The 24,892-nt window shown below is 35.3% G+C and overlaps 1 protein-coding gene across 3 annotated transcripts in view; it reads left to right on the top strand.

Annotated features, from left to right (window-relative positions):
• Window positions 1–24,892, top strand: part of DCC (DCC netrin 1 receptor) — a 1,035,569-nt gene that overhangs the window by 827,748 nt on the left and 182,929 nt on the right. For all 3 annotated transcript variants that reach the window (XM_074339962.1, XM_074339961.1, XM_019721869.2), the window contains exon 13: window positions 19,461–19,602. In XM_074339962.1, the coding sequence (XP_074196063.1) occupies window positions 19,461–19,602 (142 nt within the window). The remainder of the gene's footprint in view (window positions 1–19,460; window positions 19,603–24,892) is intronic.

Raw genomic sequence — 24,892 nt, 5'->3', positions numbered from 1 at the left:
TTGAGGTCAAGATGTTGATAAGGTGGTTAGGTATTTAATTCTGGGACTTCGGTTAGTATTGGGACCAGGACTATAGTTTTCCTAAGCCCCCACTGAGCATGATGGTTGAAGCCATGGAAACTAATTTTTAAATAGTCGTCTAAAGAGGGTATGTGGAGTGATAGGAGGAAAGAACCTAAGACCAAACCCCAATGAATCAGTGCTAGGTACGAGAAAAAGAAGAGGCAATGAAGACTAGGTACTCAGACATTAAGAGAATTAGAATGTGGCAATCTAAATACATTCAAACTAGTTTGAGAGTATAAACAACGATATGTAGTACTTTCAACACACAGAGATTAATTTTAATTTCCCAAATATTTATAGTTCATGCTACTTTCTAAATTACTGCAAACAATATTCAATACATAGATAGATAGATAGATAGATAGATAGATAGATAGATACATACATACATACATACATACATACATACATACATACATACATACATAGGCATTTTATCACCTTTAGTAGGTTCAGAAGATTGTTAGAGTGGAAATGAAGTTGATGGATCTGTGCTTTTCCTTTAAAACAAGAGCCAATCAAGACTTACCGGTCTGAGAGATTTAGAAAACAAAGGCAAAAATGAAATTTGAGGGACACAGATGGCCACAGATTCAACCATCATTCATTTCTTTGGGGACTTTGGCTGCCTCTGTATTTAATGCACTTATAGTGGATTTAGTTAAACTGTGTGTGCCATTGGAATTGCTTCTTGGGTCCCTGGAAACTCTAAATGGAGCATTATTTTACCAAGTACATTTCATTACAGACAGCAGCCTGAGCCACTGACAAACTTGAACATAACTAGGATTAGAATTGTAAGCCAGTTTTGCCATTGGACCACTGGATACACGTTGACCTACAGCTCCTGCAGAGTAGGGCTCCCAGCCAGGCACCTCACTCATCAATCTCAGTGCTCCATTTACTTTGTCATTGGGTTGCAGGAGGATGGTGCTGTGTTGCTTGTGATTCGTTTATTCACCACATTTGCTTGCCAAATGAGAACATGACCCAAATATTCATCCAGGACTGTCAATCCCACTAGTGCTTCAACATTCTAATAGTTGACTTGACAGCACATATAATTCTGACGAAATTAGAAAAGCTTGTGGAATGGGCTTGTCTCATTCAATTTCTTGCAGGGATGTTAAAGAATTGTTTTCCTGCCCCCTACTCTCCTCCCCTTTGCAATCTTGATGATACCGTGAAGCAGCAAAAATCAGTGAGCTCGTGTCCCAGTGAAATCCCTCTTTCAGTGGACTTTGCCCAAGTGATCTTTCTATCGTCTGGAGAAATAAAGCCCTGACTCTACAAAAAACCTCAGCTACACAGGGTCTCACAGAACAGAGCAGAGCAGCAGCCATGCTGGCATATTTAAAGCCAGTGGGACTCCAGGTTGCTCCAGACATTTGTAAAGACACCCGGTTGATCACAGTGCATGTGACAGCAATTTTCTGCTGAGAAGTTCCCATGCAGGCGTCCAGAGGGAAAGAGAATAGCTTATTCCAAGATATTGACTGTAATACTTTTCCTTTTTTGAGAAAAAATAGTGACTATGGGTTTTGTTTCATAGTTAGATATTCTATATTTACATAAGTAATTGGGACGGCAACAGGTATTTTGTTTTTCTTTTCTCTTAAAAAAAACAACAGAGAATAATATGGTTTTCTTCTCAGTGAATTGATTTTAATAAATAACAAAAGATTAAAAATATTCACAGACATAGGACTGGATAAGTAGTGTATATATGACACAACATCTGCATTAACAATATAAATGTGCATGTATTTGACATTATGTATAATAAAACATCTTAATAATTAACCTCATCACGCTTTCATTCACATACTTGGGACTTTTATGGACCTAGGATGTGGAAGCAGATACTGATCTCATTTTCAAGAAAAGACTGGAATTTTCTTTTACATGGAGAGAAAAATGTTCTTTCACATTGGAATTAATCTTCACATGGTGGAGTAGCATTGCCATGGCAAGGTGTTTTACGTGAGTCTTAGATGGGTGAAATGTGAATTAAACGCACCATATCACCTATATCTCTTCTATGGAAAAACAAGCTTTATTACAATGGGCTATATTAACGCCTTTAGTTGACACAGGATTAATATTTACTGTTTCTGTATTAATGTGGCAGAACTAAAGCAAGATCTCTTTCTTGTAACTTCTCATCTCCTTCTGCTCCCCCTCTTCTGTTATTGAATTCCAAAAGTCCTCCTAGGTTAAAAGAAAAAAAATTCCCGATCAATGCGACACTATCATTTCTCTTTAATGTAATTCATTTCAATCTCCTTCTGTCGAGAACTCACTTTTTGACTTGGCATCTAGCCTTACACAGCACTGGGAGTAGTGCACTCGTAAATACTTGATGTCTGTTGCTTCATTTGGTCCTCACAGCACAATGAACTTGGTGTTGTTATTCCCAGTGTGTGGATGTGGAAAGTGAGCGACAGAGAGGGTAAGCAACTTGCACCCAAGAACTCACAGCTATTAAGTGTTAAAACTGAAATTCAAGCGTAGCCTATTTTAGAAGCTTGTGGATTAATCTTCTTAGGACACTGCCTATTCCTTGTTGAATGAATATAAAGCACTGAAACTCTATCCAGGAGATACATACTTGTCAGGTGCAGACTGCTATTTTTATTTTCTATAGGAATTTAGATTCAATACTTATTTTCTTTCTCAATATTGGATTTATTTAATAGCATAGAATCTCATTACTGTTTACATTTCAGAGATTTTTGTGGGTGTTGTTGGTTTTGAACCAGTATATTGAGAAAAGAAAATGTTCGTGAAGCTGCTGAAGAGAGTCATTCCATGTTATAATTCCAAATCTTATTTCTAGTCTCAAACCTTTGAATGTCCATCTGACTGAAATTCCTTTGTGAAGATTCGGGATAAGGAGCATGTTCTGAACTTGTGGGGGATTCTGGGCTTTTCTGCGAACCTCCCATTGTGTTTATACCAGTGCCAAACTACAGGCACATTCTTCTTTGACGGGGTCCTCTAGTATGAAATACCAGGGGGGGGCCAAAAAAATGTATACAAGTGGACATTTTGGTCAACGTTGCTCAAGCAGTCATTTGCCATAATCAGAAGTGTCTGGACGCTGATGGGAACCACTTTGAGCACCTCTTTTAATTGTAGAAGTCAAACGTGACTTATATTTATCTTTGTTATCAGTATATGTTGAACATTACAATTTTAATACAGTTTTCCTTTCTTAAAATGTGTATACATTTATTTGGCACCCTCTGTAGTTTTTTTCTCTCTCAAATTCAGTATCAGTTACCAAGTTGGGAAAACTGAGCAAAACTGATCATTTTGGTTCACAGTGTAGCCATCATGAAAAATCTGTGAACCATCTCAGCTAAAACATCTAAAATGTCCTCAAAGCTTCTATTTCTTTAAAACCTGAAAAGGTTGGGCGAGGTGAGGAATACAAACCATTCTATTCATCTGAACCATTTGAAATCACCATTTTTGTAGGTCAAAATATTGATTATTAGCCATTTCATATAGCTTAACTGACTATCCCAACTACTTTATAATTTGGTATTAAATATTTATATGTATCTATATAGAGAAAAATGAGCGATGTGCAATTGCCTCACTTTGTAAAACCTCTCCTTGGAAGATCCTGAGACACCAGCCAAATGTTATAAGTTCTTTGGGAAGGAGGTGGGTTGTTTGGGGATGCTCAGAATCTTGAACTTCTACAATTCCAATTTTTTAAATGTTTGCACCATGATGCAGTATGTGACCATCACTATGTAATTAAAAACATGCAATTCTTAAATTTATCTACAAAGCATATATTGTTTGTCATTGATTTCCAATTTTGTTGAAATTTTTAAAGATCTCAATAGTTTTGTAATCTCCTAGGGCTAGGCTTAAAGTATTATGTAATGGTTTCACTCTAAATTTAAAATCATGTCTTTTTTTCTGATTTTTTATAGACACCCAGGTTAACTATGTAAGATAAGCAAACAAACAATGTCATGTGACCGTCTGAATTTCAGCATTTCCATTTGTAATTATTTGTTGTTTGCCAAGTAGTACAGAGGATAAAAACTTTGAATCAAGCAAGGGCCTTGCCCCCAAGGACTTTGCAGGCAATTTCATGTAGTGCTCCATGCATTCTCCCAGTCTAATATGTGGACTTGCAGCTTTTTGTTGGCAAACTGGCTTCATAGTCCTTTTTGATAAGTATTGGAGCCTGCTGGGACTGGCTCATGAGAGCCAGTTGTTAAATATTCAGGCATCTTGCAAGGTGGTTGGTAGACCACAGCTAGTTTGAAATTGGCCCTGGTGGAAGTATTAACCCACAGAAATTGGCAAATGCTACTTATGGGTTTTTTTGTTGTTGTTGGGGAGTGAATTTACCAGTACACCACTGGAGTTCACAAGACTGGTAGTTACTGGAGAATCCTCAGAAACTATAGATATAGACAGTTAATTAAAAGCCCAAAGTAGAACTCTGACACCATGTCCACATCTAGTGGTGATAGAATAAAGAGAAGTTGGATAAAATACTTTCAAAATGAAAACAAACACTCTCAGTTTAGAGTTGGTTCAATCTCTTCTTACCAGCCTCTTCAAAAAAACATAACTTTTCAGGGGGATGAAATGGCTTTATTCACCATCTACCATAAGCATCACTTTGATAGATAGTGTTATATGCCAATTCTCTCAGTGATCCCGTGAGGTTATTTTTTTTTTTTTCTGTGTGTGTGTGTGTGTGTGTGTGTGTGTGTGTGTTTTAAATTCTTGCTTACAGAACACAGTTTAAAGTTCACGTGTGTCATATGGCTAGTAAGTGGCAGTAACTGGGACTTAAACCCAGGCCTTGCTGATTTCAAGGCTGTCCTCTCGCTACCTCACTGTTGCCTAGACAACAGCACCTGATAACTAGGACCAAGAACTTGAGGGTCATATCCTCACATATTTCTTAACACATCTTCCCCTCAGATAAGCTAACACATGTTGAAGAAGCAAGAAGAGTTCTTATATAATAGAAAAAACTGAAGTAGGGATTTAGAAAATTAATGACTTGTGTAATTCATACCCAAAGAACCAAGATTAACTTTGCCTCTGTGTCCTCATTTCAAAAATACCTACAGTAAAGGAAAATGAATAGAAAAAAGTTATTTAATATCTTTGGAGTTTATTATATTAAAGTGTTACATAAATGAGGAACTTTAGAATTTAATCATTTCTGTTAACATCTTCCCGCACCCTTCCAACTATGCCCCACTTTCAGACCATTTTTTAAAATATTTGTGTTGTTTGTGGTGAGAAACAACAAAGTAAAATAGAGACTCTATTTTTATCTCTAAGTTTAGATATGAGATACACAGACAGTGGCATTTAGCCTCATGTTATTGAATATGTGCAGAGAGCCAAAAAAGACTTCTAATTATACAAATGCTACTGCGAACAAAATTTAAAGGCTTGCACTGTATGACCCTGGTCATTAATACTAAAAAAAAAAAAGGAAAATCAATGTGTATAGAGTGTTGTCTGGTGATTTCTGGTCATTTGCTTTTCCCAGTAACATTCAGTGACTATATCATGTGATCTCTAAAGAACTTGCTAATGAACAGAAGAATAAGAGGAAATATAAAGGAGTGAATCAGTAAATCAGCACTGACCTAATTATTGCAAAGTGAATGCTTTCACAACCGACCTACAGACAACTGAGGAGTGGGGAAATATTTTTGTTCAAGCATTTCAATATTTCATATGAATCATAAAACTTAGAGCAAAAAAAAAGAGATACAGTTCAGCCAGAACTCATAAATAACATAAACCTTGAATTTAAAGAGTAGCAGTGTTTACCTGTAGGTTGTCTGTAACGTGATAAACTGGGGTAGACAAGACAATGGTTGCCATCTGCTTGGCTCCTGAAAAGTGTGTTCTGATTTATTCCAGGAAAGAACTAAGTTTCTTCCTCTCTTTTTTGCAAACTTTGGACTCAGTTGTCTTCAATGAAGACAGTGATTTGGGAAGAATGTGTTTAATGATTAGATCCATATTATTTTGAAGACGCTTTCATAATATTTAATCTAATTTTGAAAACAAAGACAATACACGATAAGTACAGATAAAAGCTTAAATGTAGAATATCCAATAGCCTTTTGGTTATGCTTCTTCCATTGTTCTCCTAGACTATTTACTTCACACTACCAGAAATTGAGACAAAATTTAAACCATGGGCCAGTATTACAATTGCGTATAATCAATGTCTATAAGAAATATATTCATTTCCAATCCGTGATTTTTATCACCACCCCCCAAAAGAAGATTGTGTCATGGTTGTCACTTGCTTGGCACTTGCATAATTTTTCATTAACTTTAGTATGTGTTTGTCAAACTTAGTTATAGGCCCACTTTGCTTTATAAACATCCAGCTTGATAACATTAGAATCCTCTGACCCGCCCACTATGTCCTGCCCTCCTCTGGGATACTATAGCTTCCACGTCTTCCTTTCAATCTTTCCCTCCCCAACACGTACTCCTTCTTCCTCCAGGGATTTGAGGATGGGATGTCACCTGGTGGAAGAAATGGAGACCCATAACTCAATAGTAGGCTTGTTTTGTTTGTTTGTTTGTTTGTTTGTTTGTTTGCTTTCACTACAATTTATTTCATTTCAGTTAGGTAATCATTATCTTTCTCACAAGCACACTTTCACTTTTTAGCATGCTTCTTTTTTTTTGTCTCCAAACTTTTATCAGACTCCTGAAGGACTATCACCCCTTCTATCTGTAATTTTGATATTTTTTTTCTTCAGTGCGTGGGTGAGCCAAAATAAGGCCTGCATAAGGTCTTCTAAGTGTGACAATAATGCTATTGATATGTAGGTAATAAGGAACAGGAAAGTAGTTTGATTTAAAGTGAAATTTGATGAAATCAAGGAACCATTAAAATACTTATTCATTAATTCATTCAACTATTTATTGAATGTATTCTAAATTTTAAGAATTTTTGTTGTTGTTAACGCTAAGGATCCTATGGTAAAAAAGAGTAGGAAAGTTTATGAGCTTAAGTTCTAGGGAGATAAAAAGACATGAATCAAATAATCAAACAAATAAATGGAAATAGACCTGTGATAAGCACTGTGAGAAAAAGCACATAGCCCGTGAAAGCATTATATATATTTCCATTTCATTTCCTTGGGCTTAAGCAAATAGATAGGCATATAAAATATTTTTCTGAAACCTTTGATAAATCTCATACCTAGTTTAACCATTTATTTGTATGCAGTCATTCACCAGCCTCTTCTCTATACCCCTTTGTCCTCCCCTTTCCCCAAAAGAATACACCCTGTGTAGACTGGAACCACGTTTTGCCATCTAGTTCTGTTATATAAGAATAATTTCTAAAAGGAGTTAGAGTGGAGCCTCCACAAATTTCCCCATGGACTTTATTAGAGCTCTTAAATAACTGAGCTTTTTGCAGATGCTTTAGCCCCTAATTGTTCATTACTTTCTAAATGTCCTCAAAGGAACCACCTGAAGCAATGCAATGGGACTCACCTGCTCTGTACACAGCCTCCTTCTGGACACCATATTTAGCCCAGTCTGTCACCATTACCATCTACAAACATTTGTGAATACCTTGTATACAAGGCATCGTGCCTGTGATGAGTCATAAAAAGACTATTCAGGTCCCCCAGGAATGTACGAGTACTTCCCACTTGCTCAAGACCCACGCATATTTTGTGTTTCTCCAATATACAAACATATATAGGATTTCTTTAAATAAAATCTAAGTGGAGAGGGTTTAGTAGATATATATAATAAAAGTGACAGTGAACTGAGAATTCAAAGTGAAGTGATGGACACATTGGAGTTCATTTAGTATTCTAATTTTGGAGTGGTGCAATGATTTTTGTAGCACATTTACTGAACTATAATCCACATACCACACAGTTCACCCATTTCAAGTTATACAGCCACCACAATTGATTTTATAACATTTTATCACCCCTAAAAGAAATGCTGTACCCTTTAGTAGTCACCCTTCAGTTCCCTACTTACTCTTCCCTGCATCAGCTGTTGGCAATCTCTAATCTACTGTGCTTATTCTGCACATTTTCTGCACATTTCATATAAATGCATTATACAACATGTGATCTTTTGTGAACGGCTTCTTTCAATTAGAATGTTTTCAAAGTTCATCCATGTTGTAGCATGTATTAATACTTCATTCCTTTTTGCGATCAAACAATATCCCACTATATGGATATGCCGCATTTTGTTTATCCATTCGTCAGATGGTGGGCATTTGGATTCTTTCCACTTTTATTTGCTACTATGAATAATGCTGCTGTGAAATGTTATGTATAAGATTTTGTGTGGGCATGCTTTCCATTCTCGTGGAGACTATCTAGGAAGAAATTGCTGGGTCATATTTAATTCTATGTTTAGACTTTTGAGGAACTGCCAGACTATTTTTCAAAGCAGCTGCAACAGTTTCCATTCCTACCAGCAGTGTATGAAGGTTATAATTCATCCACATCCCCACCGATATTGTTATTATCTGTCTTTCTGATCATACCCATCCTGGTGATTATGAAGTGGTATTTCATACTATTCTAATTTTGTATTTGTTTGAAATTTTTATGATGAAGAGTTTCAAAAAAGAAATAAATATTAAATTGTTTAGGTATGTTTAAAACAGCGTTTGCACAAATATTTTATTTATACTAAAAAAGATTGTAAGAAAGTCACTGTAGCTCATGCCTCCATCAATTTGTTTGAGGTCCTAAATCCTAAAAAACGGTGCTGTAATAGCATCAAACTGTGTAGAATATTTTTAAGTATGGAAGATTTATTATTGGTTCTAACACCAATACTTATTTTGCTACGAACCCTCTCTCAGAATACCAAAACGAACACACTAGTAGTTTGTACACCAGAATCTTTTGCTACCGTGGCCTAGTTTTAAGGTACTTTAGTAAAAATTGACTTTCTCTTTTTTACAAAACTATGTTTGAAAAAATTATTTAGGTGCTTGTTGTGCTAAAAAGAACAATCCAAAATCTCTTTTGAAGATGACTATTGATTGATCTGTCACATTCCTGATAAAAGATCAACAAGCTTTTCCATTTCTAAAACAAGAATATTTACTAAAGCAGATTAGAAATGAAACTCTGTTGTTATCTGTTGCAACCTAGGATCTTCTTTCTCATGCCTGTTGTTCTGATGAACAATGGCTTCTTCTGAACTACTTCCATATCTTCCAGGAAAATGGCAGATGAGTTACACTGAAATGATCAGTGGTCAACTCCTCTCCATGTTGTGTAATTTAAGGAGAATCCATTTAGTTTGCTTAAAATAAAGATCTTTTTAAAATATTTTATTGAATTGGTTTTAATTTCAATTTTAATAGCCTAATTATTCTGGATTTCGTTTTCTTGTCTTTATAATCCAATAGTTCTCATGCAGATATCATTTTAAGTAATCAGCCATAATGTAATCAGTAATTAAAATTATAGCCAACTACAGGTGCTGCTAATTGTTAATCAATTAGACACATAATGATTGCATATCTAATTGAAATACTGATTGAAGTATTGATAGTTACCCATAATTTTTTTTTCAAAAGTCAACTAACTCTTACTGTTCTTAAATTGGAATGAGTTATTACGAATATGTTCCCAAGTACTGTCTGAGTAGCTTTTCTGAACTTTAGTGGGAAATGGCCCTCCTCTTTCTGCATGTATAAATAACATTGGTACAGTTGATCAGAATTGACCTGACTGACTGTTGACTGAGTCTGTGAATTTTAATTGGCTTATTTGCATATTAACAGGCAACACTCTGCAGATGGTTCTGTGGGCCCTGAGTATCTGGATTTGGCAAATTTGGGGCCCATTATATAGGAATGTAACAGTCATTAAACACAGAGAGAGTCCGTTTTTTGCCACGAGGCTGCACTCAGTGTCACTGTCAACCTGATGATCAGCTTGTACAGCAATTAATTAGTTCACACTTATAGCAATTTGGTGGTTAGAATATAGGCAGGACAAAAAAATTGACATTTATTCCTTTTGAAACATGATTGTAGAAATTCACAAGACAGGCTAAAGCTTAGAAAGAAATATTTTGCCTATCCCATCATATCTAAAAATTGTTTTGTACTTTCTAATCATTGAATTACATGAAAAGGAGGCAGCTTAGCAAGAATAAGCAAAGTTTGCTTAATATTATTTGCATTTCATGATTCATCACATATTGACCATCCTAACTGAAAGGCGTAAACGCTGAATATAAAGCCAGAATTTACTCTCCCAAAAGGAGACCAAAATATGGGGTGTCTACTTAGCTTAATAGGTTTAGTAAAACCAATCTACCAACAGCATCAGAGTCTGTCACTGGGTTTTAGGTGAATATGCCTGTTACAGTACCATGCCTGGAACAGAGAAGGAGGGATTCAGGAAGTTTAATGAGTGAGTTAATAAAGCATTGCATGTGAAAATAGCAAGATTTGCTTTGGGCATTAATTCAAAGAGAACAGATCATTAACAATCCAAAAAAAATTTGTAATTTTATATATGTTTTTTAAATTAGCAATGTAATTATGAGACCACTGAGCTGTTTTGATTATTCATAGGCCGATGATGGTTCAATGATGGTTCAAGCACAAAAATCTTTTCTGTCGCTGCCATACTCACCTGCCAGACTAAGACTTTTTAAATATAGACTGGGATAAGAAAAAGAAATTTGGAAAAAGAACACAAATTTGAAAATTTTACTTGAAGAGTCCTTTTAAAAACATGAAAATGGGTTTAGGCTGTGTAATTGAGAAGAGAGTCTCTGAAAATTTGAGCAAATACCATTTTTATCCAAATTAATAGAAGTGAAGAACATAAAGACTGCTATTTTATTACTTGGTCTAGTTGAATGGGATGTCATTTATAAAAACATTGTACATGACATTATTTTTAATCCAGCAACTCTATTGACACCTGGTCACTTGTGGTTTGGATGCAAAGTATAAATAGTAAATTATATTGTCGGTCTATCTTCTGGCATTATCTGAAGGTTGAAATTGAGAACAATTCCGGTTACTTCATCCCTGAAAAGAATCTTTCTCAAACCTTCATTTCCAACAAAAGAGGACCACAAAACACTTGCGATTCTTGAACCAGCCAGCTGTTAATATGAGTTATGTGACTCTGACCTATAATCTCACCTGACATTTAGAACTCAAATATTTTCCCTTATTTCTCCAACACAATTAAAATATTTAGTCTCACTTCATTTTATGAGACATAAATAGCTTTATAAGTACTCTGTAATTACTGTACATTGTAACAAATGACCTCATAAATACATTGTAACGTCCCATGTAATTACATGGTAAGTCCTGTCTTTGAGATAGCTGCTCTGAGATTGAAAGCCTGCTGGTTTCAGAGATTAATTATTTAGAGCCTAATTTGACAGTTTGCTTGAAGACGTGCATCTGTTAAATAGCTGCTTCTGCTTTAAAAAAAAAGAAGTTTCATAGTAAGATTTTATTTCCTCGTTTAGTATACTCAACTATATGTGTTTATTACCAAATATTGGACATGTCTAAATGTTAATAACCACAAAAGAAAAAAGACATTTTTCTATACAGGATGAGACTTATTTACAATCATATTTCTTCCATCACACATTAGATAGGAATTGCTTTTGTGACAGTAATTTTAAAGGTACCAGTTTTATTACTCTAAAAAGGTTTTTTGAGTGTAAATTGTAAAAATATGGCTTTTATTCTCTTGTTGAGCATTAGTCAACCTTTAAACTAATGTTTCATTTTTTTAGAGACCACATTGGTATATCATGATCACGTGAGCATGAATATACTATTGCAATACCCTGAGTTATTATTGGTTATTCTTAATAAATGCATGTTAGCCCATACATGAAAGAATTTTTATACAGCACAAATCAGTATTTAAACTCTTATCTCTTTGCCTCAGGATGCTTATATACCTGGTGAAATCAATTTTTCTGAAGTTATGCCATTCACCTTACTGCTCAAATAGCATCTTGGTTTTTATATTCTGAAACAAGAAAGAAATGGGAAATAAGTGGACACTGTATTTTCTACCTTAAATTATATGAGCATATTGGTCAATTTTCTTGTGCCTTTTAAGGGTATAATTTTATGTATAACTCCCCGGTGTGTTTGTGTTCTGGCTTTAACTCTCATTCCTGCGTTGAGGCTATTACATTGCTTTAACAATTTTGTTTAGTATAAATGAATAGTCTGAGAAAGGACCAAGTGATCTGAAAGAGTTAATGATCCTCCCTAAACATCTAGTTTACTTCCAGGGAATGACTTAGGCACTGGGGAATAAAGTCTATTGATACTGACAAATTCTGAAATGTATTACTCGTAAGATCGCTTTATCATGAACTCTAGGGAACAGCCAAATTGCTTTATTGTAATGGAATTTTGTCAAAATGTGAATACCTTCTTGAAATTGCATTCCCAGTTTCTAGGACCTAGAAGAAAACAGACCTGACTACTAGGCTATGCATAGCAAATTATCACATGAAAAAAATGCTATTTTAAATTTAGGGGTTTACAAAAAGAAGATGCTAGGTACACACCAATTCTAGCTCTTTTTTTTTTTTTTTTTCCTTTAGGCTGAACTATAGACTCTGTGTTTGAGGGTGATTTTCTTGGTTAAAGAGTGTTCGGCTAATTTTATTTAGTTGACCAATAAAGCCTGGCTAGCAGGAAAGATTACTTGATATATATTTTTTTTAAGTAATAGAGACCATGCATAGTTATATATCTGAGAATCAACTTCAACAGGGTTTTAGTAATCAATGGAGAAAACCATTTCTATGGTAAAATCTGCCATAAAGAAACCACCTATTCACACATTGCACTGAATGATTTCTGAGTGGTAAAGAAACTTGTTTTCCAGGAAAGTGTAATTTAATTGCTGAGATAAGTGATGGGTTTATGAAGACAATGCAGTCTCAATGAGAACGATTCATTCATTTATGGCTGCGAGGCCAAAGTGACCTGATGACTCACTTCTTTGAAAAATTGTTTCAGTTTTCAGTGCCCTTTGGCCTATGCTTCAAAACAGACGTCTATACTAGAACTTCTACTAATGATAATAATAATAACAACAAACATTAAATAAAATAAGAGTAAAACTTTATTATATTTTGTAGAGTTTTAAGGTTTCTGTGCCCTTTCTCATTGATCACCTCTCAACAACTGGGTGGGAGACAGGAATGATTGTGTGATACAACTGATGCAGTTAGGTAAATGATTTCTACTGTCACTTAGAAAATTCATAAAAATCCAAAAGTGGAAGAGTATATATGTATATATACTTCCTGTAATTTTTCTTGCTATACTTAGTAAATATCTCTTATTTGTGGAACACTATTCTCTCTTTCTCTAAATAACAACTCAGAACTGGTTGCTAGACAGTCTATCTAGCAAGATTTTCTAAGCACTAGTTATAACAATTAAGGAGACCCCCAGTATACCTTCATGTACCTGTGCCTACGACTTGAGCTTTATTTAACATTTGGATTAATTCCTAAATAGACAGCTGGTGTTTATGGTATAGATGGGCATGCAAGTCTGGGGACAGAGTTGAATCTATGGGCCGTACCCGGCAATTGTCTGCTATTCTCCTAATAGAACTCTGAGCCTCTTCTTTAAGTAACTCAAGAAATATTTATAACATGTTACTTTGAAAGTATGCAAAATACTAGCCCTACCAGAGTGTCAAATTGTCAGTGTACCTGGGGTGTCCTCATCTCTGTGGACAGTGATGGGTTGGGGACCTCGAAGCGAAGGTTTGGAAACATATTTGACCTTTATTTACTGGTTCAAGACTCCTGTGCTGCTAAAATGAAGTGGGTTAGGTAACTCACTAGCTTCCTCTTCTTTCCTAGCAATTCTGAAGGTTGAGAACTCAGAAATTGATTAAAGGACCAACGTGGTAGCATTTCAATTTCCCAGCATCAATTTAAATTTAGCCCAGTTTAAGTTGGCTAAGACTTATAAAAATGGAACATACAACCCATGGAGCATGCTCCAGATGACAGTTCTCACTGTTGGGGAACTTTTTGAATTCAAGTATGTGCCCATCGTACAAAGCTGAACAGGACAAATCTGTAGGATGAATGAGTGTGGCGTTCAGAGCCAATGTCAAGAGGGCTGTGGTCCTGAACCAGAAGGGGAAGGAAAGTGATTAGGGACGTTCCTTCAGGAAGACTGGTCCCAGTAGCTAGAGACACAGAGTGGTATATAGCCATTGTGCCTGGTGGATGGTGTCAGAAAGAGCTTCAGGTGCTGATTCTAAAGGCCTGGGGGTTTGGGCAGTTCAGACTGTGGAAAGCCAGCAACATGCCTAGATTCAGAGAGGCAAGGAAATATTGTCAGGGAATTCAGCCGGCCTCTGATGGGTTCACCAAGGAGACTCTAGCTGCTGGTGGACTCAGTCTTGGCTAACGTATATGTTTTCAATGAACAAGACAGATTAACAAGGCGAAAGAACATTCACAATGAAGTGTGGCAGTACCCCTTCCAGAGTAACCCAGTTACTAAAACTGGGACCCAAATCAAAGTGGATTTGCACTATGTGATTTGAAGCTGAGCAACCTGAGAAATTGTCCCAGTGTGGCTCACAGAACCAGGGACAGGACTTGTCCAGAGTAGGTCAGGTAGGGCTCAATTTCTAGGTAGAAGTCCCACTGGCACTAGCTGTGAGGAGCAGGAGGCCACCAGGATGGAGACCAAGGGAAGACTGTTTTACAACTAACCAAACCTACTGAGGAAGAAATGTTTGTACTATTTCAGTCATTAAATAAGATCACACAGGTTAGCTTTCTTTTTTAAAAAAAATAAAAAAAGAGCAATGTTTCTTGCCTGCATTTAAGACAGGTTCATAAAATTTTATTTAAAATCAAGTGTTACTCAATTTATATGTAACCATACTTTTATTATTGCACCAATTTTTAACTCAATGTGTGTGTATTACTAGTGGACTTCACTCTGGAAATGTGTCACACAAAGTATTCGCTAACATGGCTTTAGGTCATTTTGAATAACACTTGCCTACGTGAACTCAAGAATGCCAATTTTAGTATGTTACTCAAATTTCTAACTTCACTTATCACAAGAGATTGCATATTTATGATGGTGAAGTAAAAACATGTCAAGTCTGCAAGAATAGTATATAACTGCAGGAAAAATATAGAGAGAGCTTTATAATACCTTATCAACATTTTATCAAATCCATACCTTGTTAGTACCATGCAGTATGTAGGTTTATAAAAAAGTAAAGCAGTTTTTGGAAATTGTTCACACAATTACACATGTAATAGAGTTTAAACTACTGTTTTATTAGTTAATTAATTTCTATTCCAATTTGAAATTCAATTAGATTTCAGATGATCACTAAAGATATTTACTAAGTATTTAAATAAATATCAAAGTTTAAATATTAAGTGCTGTTCTTGTATAATTTTGCTATTATTAAGATATCGTTTATTCTATTATAAATGATAAAATTCAAAATGTACTTCCCAACACTAACTAGACTATTATCAATATGGGTAGTGTTTGTTTCTACATCCTCTGTTAATTGCCATTTATTATTTATTAAGCAGGTCCAGTGAACTTTTTTCTGAAAGTAGATTATTTTTCAGACAACCTTATCCCAGCATTATCATCTACTGAGTTGCTTATACCAGAAACCTGAGAGTCATTCTTGATGACCGTTCCTCCTTTGCACTTGGCATTCAATAAATCACCAAGTTCTGTCAACTCTACCTCCAAAAATATATATTACATCTCTTCACTTTTCTGTATTCTCTGGTCTCTGCCCTTTCCCAAGGTCTCCTCTTTACTACCCTTGCCTGAAGTTTCTACTGGCTACAGTAAGGAATGTGAATGGTACTCTACAGAGTCAATTGGTCAGTACATATTTACAGACCACAAGGAGTTTTAAACGTGTTTCCAGATAACTTATGTCTCTCAATGCTCCTTTTGATGTACAGAAAAACGAAACGGTTGAATCAATACACAGATCAGTAGGGCCATATTCTGAGCATTGTAACTACGTGCTCTTGCTTGCTTCCTTTCGCCTTACTTCGTCTACTTGTGCCTTTCTTTACTCTCCCCCGCCCCATCTCTTAATTTCTTGATCTCTCACCGTCACCCTCTTTTTTCCCCTCTTTCCTCCCTTGAAGTATGTACAATTGGTTGCATAATTGCTATGCACCACAGGCACTCTGATGGAACATCCAAACATTCCCATTGTCTTTAATCCACACCACAGTCCTTTGAGGTAGGTACTGTGATTAGCTTATATTGCAAATGAGGAAATTTGGTCTCTTACAGCTTATGTGGCTCATTCACTGATAAGGAAGATGACTGATATGGGTGTGGGCAGTGTGACACTGGAGGCATGGGGATCAATTAGTTAGGGATGACAATATTTTGAGCAATGACAAATTAAGGTCTAAATTAGGGCAGTGGTAGAGGGAATGTAAATAAGGGAGCAGAGGGGGTATACAATAAAAAGAGGTTCTTTAGAAGTACTGATGGACACTCTATAATAAAAATCCATAGGTCCTCATGAGAACTGAAAGCCTATCTCATTCTTCAAGCAATTTTACGTGAGATTCAAGAAGTCATCAGAAATACAGAACAGAAAGAAGGGGCAGAGTGGAAAACTGAGTGTCAATTAAGTTTCAAGATCCTTAGATCCCTGCTATGTTTCAGCCAAGGCAGTGTGATTTGCTGTAAGGGTCTTCCTTCAAATGATGCCTTCCAATTTCCTCCTGTGGGAATGCTATCCGTATAAAACCACTTAAAATTTTAAAAAGATTCTTTATTAAAGTAACTGAAAGTATTTGGAGGGGGGCTGATCTTCTCTTGAAGTCCGCTCTACAGAGACTGTGGCAAAATGTCAATGGGCAATGGGATACGTGGAATTAAAATAGAAACTTATGAAATGTAGCTTCTGAGAAGTATTTGGGGTGATGGGCTTGCCAGTTATGTATTTCTGGGTTTCTCGTCTTGTCTTGTTTTTATTTGTTTTGTTTTTGTTTTACTTCTCATATGTACGTAGAGTGAAGGAAAAATGAAAGAATTAATAGATGGGGCCCGTGAAAAGGATAATACCACATCACCAAACTGGATGGGGCAATAACAGATAATTAGGACATAATGGCCAATGAGACCCTTTCTTTTAAATCAATAAACCTAACCATTACCCACCATGCTATTTGTAAGCTAATTTATTTTTTATGGTAACCAAAGAGAGGATGGAGGGATTTGGAGAAGCTCCATTTTGCAGTTCTTCTTTTTTTCCAAATCTGAAAAAAAAAAAAAAAAAAAGTGAAATTAATTCTTGATTTACTGCAGCGGTATAAAGGATTAATTTCTCCCTCTCAAGTAGTGAAAGGACTACTAAAATTGATTTTTCAAAAGGCAAAGGTCATGTGTTAAGTACTTTTAATAAAAATCATCACCAGGCTTGCCCAGGAAGACTAAGTCATGTTACGATGTTTCTGTAACAGTGACAGCTTTAGGTGGCTTGCTGAGGGAGCGGACAATAAAATCTGAGCTACTGAGCAATGGCAGAACAGGTCTCATGTAGAAAAGAAATTCATTACACCATTAAATAAGAAAAGTTAAATGAACAGTTTCATTTAACTTATAAAAACAATATGATTTGGGACATCCAGCCATATCATCTGCAGAGGAATTTACGCAGAAAGAGTTTGAGCACCGGAATCTTCAATCTACTGGTACTTGCTTAAAATCAATGAGAAAGCATAAAAAGAGCTAATGAACTTAGCTGCTACCCATAGATGAGGGATGACTAAAAGTGATAGAATTACTTCCGTAGATGAATAATAACCATTCAGGGGGTTCACCTCCTGGCACATAGAGTGTATAACTAATTCCATTAATTCATTACTGGTAGGCATTGATATTAAGGTTTTGGCTATTTGGGAATAATTTTTGCAATCACTGGAAATCCCCAAATATGACAAAGAAAATTTATCGTATGTCAAACTAAGTATTTCTCATATAATTCCCTGTTTCCCCAAAAATAAGACCCAGCCAAACTATCAGCTCTAATGTGTCTTTTGGAGCAAAAATTAATGTAAGACCTGGTATTATACTATATTATATTATATTATATTATATTATATTATATTATATTATATTATATTATATTATATTATACCAGGTCTTATATTATAGTAAAATAAGACTGGGTCTTATGATAAATTTTGCCCCCAAAATCGCATTGTCTGGCTAGGTCTTATTCTCGGGGAAGCACGGCCATTAGTATAATTAAGTTTTTCAGGCTTATCAAGTGATTTACAATCATTTGGTAGATATATTAAGCACAATTATTCTCTCTTTTTCAATATGTACATTGAAATTTAGGTCACTTATAAGATTTATAAGGTCACTCAGCAAAGCCACAGCAAAACATTAACTGGAAATCATAAGATTTTACATCTTGGTCTAAGGTTTTATATCTTCATTTGTATTTTAATTTTGTATTTGAAATTAATTTTGACTTTTAAAAACCAAGATTGTAGTCCTTAGAACATGATACTTTTTTTATTTGCCAGGATCTATACGGGAAAGCCTATTGGATATGTTAAAAACTATTTAAATTCAGTTTTGTTCCTTCCAATAATATTTTGTAGGAAAAATTAGGCGTGTTGAATTACCAAGTAGACACTCTATGATCACTTATTTTAGTAGGAAATGATAAAAAAAAAACAAAAAAGTTACACTCAGCAATTGGATAATCTTCCAGTGATGGTGCAATATAACTTGTGGTCATTCATTTTACGCTGTGCCTCTATTTCCTCCTTGTAAAATCGTAAAAGTAACTGCTATGACTACCTTGAAGCGTTGAAAAATAAAAATAAGATGAGTAGTGGGATATAAATATGAGGTATGACTCTTCTGGTTTTCTTTTGTAAAACACTTGAAAGCAAAGAACATGTCCACACTTGTGTGTGTGTGTGTGTGTCTGTGTGTGTGTGTGTGTGTTTGTAGTGGGTAGTAGGGAAGGGTGAGTCTGTGTATATTTAAGGCTATAGGTTCTTTAGGATTCAGGGGCAATATATTATTATTTTACTCATTAGTTCATCTCCCAACGAATTAGCTAATCAGATGGATCGTGTCTTGTTTCTTTTGTCAAAATTAGATAAATAGAAACACTACCAAATTACAAGAATGGATTTAATTTGCTTGTAAGGGGCAATCCTTAACACTTCTTGCCTGTCTGTTTTGTTCATATTTAGGTTTGGGTCATTTCTTTGACCCTCTCTTGTTGTCCATCCTTTCTCCAATGTTTTCATTTACATCTATTCTTTTACAGAGTATCAAAGTAAGCTGGCTGCCTCCTCCTTCAGGAACACAAAATGGATTTATTACCGGCTATAAAATTCGACACAGAAAGACGACCCGCAGGGGTGAGATGGAAACACTGGAGCCAAACAACCTCTGGTACCTGTTCACAGGTCAGTGTTCACATGGTGTAGTCTTGCAAGGTTTTGATGAATTAAATGCTTTAGGAATAAAACACATTCTCACTTCAAGAGATTTTTTTTTCCTGCTGGCAAAGAAATATGTTGGTCTGAACAAGAACAATCTTTATATTTTTAACTTGATATTCTCTGTAACACTTTCACTATATATTTTGTTTCTGGATCATCCTCTTAATAAGTGCATCATAGATTTTTTTATCCATATTAGTTTCTCATCATTGCTGATTCAACAATAGCTCTTGTTATCAAATAACTTTTAACTTTTTTACTAAAAACTCTTCAAAGTTTTCTAATCACTTTGATCGCACCTTCTCCAATCACCAAGGGTGATGATGAGGTTCGAAAATGAGGAGAAGGGTAGCTTAGGGAATAACCAGAGAGATTGTTCTACTTTTCATAAATAAAAAAAATAAATTCACTTTTGTAGCAATATTGATGAAACTCATAGTAGATCAAACTTTTCTGTGAAAACTGGACCCAGTTATCATGCAGTAGTTATAGAATTATTTTTTTTAATTTCATAAAATTAATGATGGTATATTTTGTATAAATATTAGAACACAATACGTGCCAGTCCAGTTGCCTAGAGAACAGAGACTGAGGCAGGCTTTCAAAGTAATGTGTTTGGGGGTGCAAGCCCAGGAAAATAAGAGTGAGGGAACAAGGGAAATGATTCAGGGAAGAAGAGAAATCAAATAATGATGGCATATTATTGAGCCGGCCATAAGTTTGGAACAAACACAGAACTGGCAAGGCCTCATATGGTATCTCCTGAGGGTGTGAACTACTCTGTCTCAAAGTCAATGACTGGATAGGAAGTGTGAGCAGTTTCTTGTCTATCATTAGTCAAAATCCACTGACAAGATGGATTTTGTACCTCTAGACAGCTCCTTAGGTAGCCAGAGCTTCTAGAGAATGTGCAAACATGGAATTCTATCCTCATCAATCAGCACGTATAAGCAACAGAAATGTGTTGTTTCAGTTCGGGAATTCTGAAGTCCAAAATTAGTGTGTCAGCAGAGTCGATTCTTTCTGAAGACTATGAAAGAGAACCCATCCCATGTCTGTCTCCTGATCGCTGGTGGTTGCTGGCAATCTTTGACATTCCTTGGCTTGTAGATGAATCAATCAGATCTTTGCCTCCATCTTTGCATCACCTTTCTCTGGGTGTCTCTGTGTCCTGTCCTCTCATAAGGACATCGACATTGGTGATAGACCAGACCATAAATCCAGGATGATTTCAGCTCGAGATGTTGAACTTATTATATCTGCAAAGACCCTATTTCTGAGTAAGGTCACATTCTGATGTTCCAAGTATACATGAGTTTTGAAGGTACACTGTTCAACTCTCTACAGTCTCCTCTCATTGCTTTCTTCTCAAGGACAATCATTTTGAATTATAAACTCTAATAAAGTTTATTCAAAAATAAATACTTCAGTCCTACATTTTTATTCTTCTAAACTCTGTGTGACAATTAGAACTTCTAATTAGCATGAGATAATCCATCACCACTCTGGTTTAATATTCCAGCCAAAAGCAAAAAAAAAAAAAAAAGAAATGTGATGAATTAATTAGCTTGTTATTGGAATAGCTTATTCCCATCTTCACACATTTGTAGGAATCTGAACTCCAAATTTAAAGCCTTTTCAATACTTACAAAATACATTTGGGAATGCAAACATAATCTGAGCAGTTGTATTTGCAACTGTACCTGATATTTATTGCAAGAAGTCGCATACACTCCATTTTTAATTTGAACTGAATAAATAAAAAGAGCCAGAGGATAGCCTCTTACCCTTAAAACATTGAAAACTAGTTTTGCAAAACTTCTACTTTCCTCTCCCCTACTCTGTGACCTGGCTTCAGTAACCTCTGTTGCATTTCTAAATGTTGTGGGAATGTCTTCAATGCTACACAGCATGGAGAAATCAGGAAGTACCACACACAAGTTGATTGGCTGTGGTTTGGACTTGTCACCAGGAAATAGTTAGTAACTTATGCACATTCTAGTAAGTAGAAGTATTATAATTGATTTTGTTCATGAATCTGCAGTACTTTAAAATGTACAGGATTTAACCCTATGTTTTCAATACCTGTGAGACACGTGGATATATTGGTTTGGCTTTTCGAAAATTAGAAATGCCAGCTCGCTCTGGATGGTGGACAAACAATGTGATATATAGACGGGTATAATACAGAATTGTACACCTGAAACCTATGTAACTTTACTAACCATTGTCACCCCAATAAACTTTAATTAAAAAAATAATTGGAAATGCCAAAATGCTTCATTTGAATGATATAAATACTGAGGTATAGAGAACATTTTTTTTTCTTTTTTTTTTTTTACGGTCCTCTATCTGTTAGACAGGTGTTTGTTGTTGTGTGTGTTTTGCTAGGATAATGAGACATCTGCAATAACAGAGTAATTCTGAGTTAGAACAAGGATTTTAAATCATTGTTATCAGTTATATTGTGGGAACCCATGTCAACTAAATTTTAAAGTGTTGTTTTTAATTTTTAAGTGCTCTTCATAGAAGGTTGTTTAGAATTGAATTTAGGAGTTTTCTTGTGTTTCATGGCCAATATAGAATAAGCATAATAATAAACACACACTGGTATTTTATGGACTGAAAAATTGAAACAATAGCATAGCAATTTTATAACAAGGTTAACATCAGGGAAATTATATTGTTTGAATAGTGCACTGTCTCTTGCCATAAGTTCTAAGATATTAGAAATGAAAATAGAAGAATTACAGAGCTTGAAGGCACTTAGTTCTGGGGATAGAAACAGACAGACGACAATCTGCTTTGAACAATAAAATTTTTTTACAGCTAAGAAAAGCATTGCTGCCTACACCATACTTTCTTTAGAGTTAAATTATACTTAGAAGCAGCTCAGACACACACACACACACACACACACACACACACACACACACACACACACATTCTGAGACTGAACTGTGGGTTAAAACAGAACTAAACCAAGCAGGACCACTAGTTAAAGGGACGATCCCAACTAAATCACAGGTATTCTGACTCCTACTTATGCGTTCTTTGTACTACCCAATGTTATTGTCTTTAGTTTGTTTTATTGTAAATGATTCTGGCTGTTATATGAATCTGTAAAAGTTCATCGATATTAAAAGTAATTTTAACATTTACAACACTAATACTACCCACATCAACTTTGATAACCACTGCTACGCTGAAAACAGTTTAGAGATTCCTCAAAATATTAAAAAGAGAACTACTAATGACCCAGCAATCCCACTTCTGCGTTTATATCCAAAAGAATTGAAACCAGGATCTCAAAAGGATGTCTGCACTCCCACGTTTATTGCAGCATTATTCACAATAGCCAAGCTACAGAATTAACCCATATGTCCTTTGACAGACAAACGGATTTTAAAAATGTGGTCTAAACATACAATGGAATATCATTCATCCTTTAAGAAGAAGGAAATCCTGCCATTTGTGGCAAGCTGGATAGACCTGGAGGACATTATTCTTAGTGAAATAAGTTGGTCACAGAAGGACAAATACTGCAGGATTCCACTTACATGAGGTATCTAAACTAGTCACACTCATAGAAGCAGAGTATAGGATAGTGGTTGCCAGGGGAGAGGGAGAGGAGAAATGGGGGGTTACTTAATGGGTATAAAGTGACTGTTACACAAGATGAGTTAAGTTGTAGAGATCTGTTATGGCACACAGTCCCTATAGTAAACAGTGCTGTATTGTGCATTTAAAAACCTGTTAAAAGGTATTTCATGCTAAGTGTTCTTACTATCAAAAAGGAAAGCAACAGGACAAAAGAGTTTTTTGGATGTGATGGATCCGTTGATTACTTTGGTTTTGGTGGTGGTATCATACGTTTACATATATCTAAAGTCACCAAAATGTATACATTAAATATGTGCAAATTTTGTATATTAAATATACCTCAATAAAGCTGAAAAACATCTCCATGATAAAAAAAGCTTTATATGTATTTTCAAATGTATCTTTATAACTAGATATTTCAATTTACGTATTTGCATTGTATTGATGAGAAAACAAGCAAAGAGAGAGGGCTAGCAAGTTTTTCAAAGTCACAGAACTAATAAGTTTTGGAACTTCAAATCTAATCCTGCCAGAATTGAAAACCTATATTCTTAACTTTTATACTGTGGTTAATGGGTTATTGACTTGTTGACTTTAGGCAATAAATGTGTGGTTGTGAGATTATATAAAAGGATAAGGGGATAATGCAGGGATAGAAAGAGATATATGTTACATAATAAAAAGTGAAGACTACCTTTGCAGCTATAGAATCTGAATAACTCTAAAAAGGATTCAATCAATGCTTTTGTACCAGTTGATTTAAAAAAATACTATTCAATATTTTCACTAGTCCAACTTAGGAAACATCCCAAATAACAACTTTTAGAAATACATACACAAAACAGCTTTTGATTACAAATGGCTTTCCTCTAACCCACCTCCTATGAATGAATGAACAAATCAGTCAATCAATCAATGCAATGTTGAAAGATCTTTTGATATCAGCCATTCAGGGTGGGCCCCCAAATATTGCTGATTCACTGTGATGGTTGCTCTTGAAGATACCCCCTCTTTCTACCAGGGTAACATTTATTTTCTTAAGTAAGAGAACAAATTAACTCTACCTTAAACTGAATAGACACTTCTCCCAAAAAGACAGACAAATGGTCAACAGATATATGAAAAGATGCTCAACCTCACTAGCTATTCAGGAAATGCAAATCAAAACCACAATGAGATACCACCTCACACCTGTTAGAATGGCGATTATCAACAAGACAAGTAATAACAAGTGTTGGAGAGGTTGTGGAGAAAAAGAACCCCTATACACTGCTGGTGTGAATGTAAATTGGTACAGCCACTATGGAAAACAGTATGGAGGTTCCTCAAAAATTTAAGAATAGAGTTATTCATGGTGGCCAAGACATGGAAACAACCAGTGTCCTTCCACGGATGATTGGATAAAGAAGATGTGGTACATATATACAATGGAATACTACTTAACCATTAGAAAAAATGAAATACTGCCATTTGAACAACATGGATGCCTCTTGAGAATATCATCTTAAGCAAAATAAGTCGGACAGAAAAAGTTGAGAACCATATGATTTCACTCATATGTGGGATATAAAACTGAAAGTAAGAAACAAATAAGGAAGACAAACAAACAAAAACTCATAGACATAGAAAATAGTTTAGTGGTTACCAAAGG

Source organism: Rhinolophus sinicus, linkage group LG09, assembly GCF_036562045.2.
Source record: "Rhinolophus sinicus isolate RSC01 linkage group LG09, ASM3656204v1, whole genome shotgun sequence".
Classification (NCBI taxonomy): Eukaryota; Metazoa; Chordata; class Mammalia; order Chiroptera; family Rhinolophidae; genus Rhinolophus; species Rhinolophus sinicus.
This window is presented reverse-complemented; position numbering and strand designations above follow the sequence as displayed.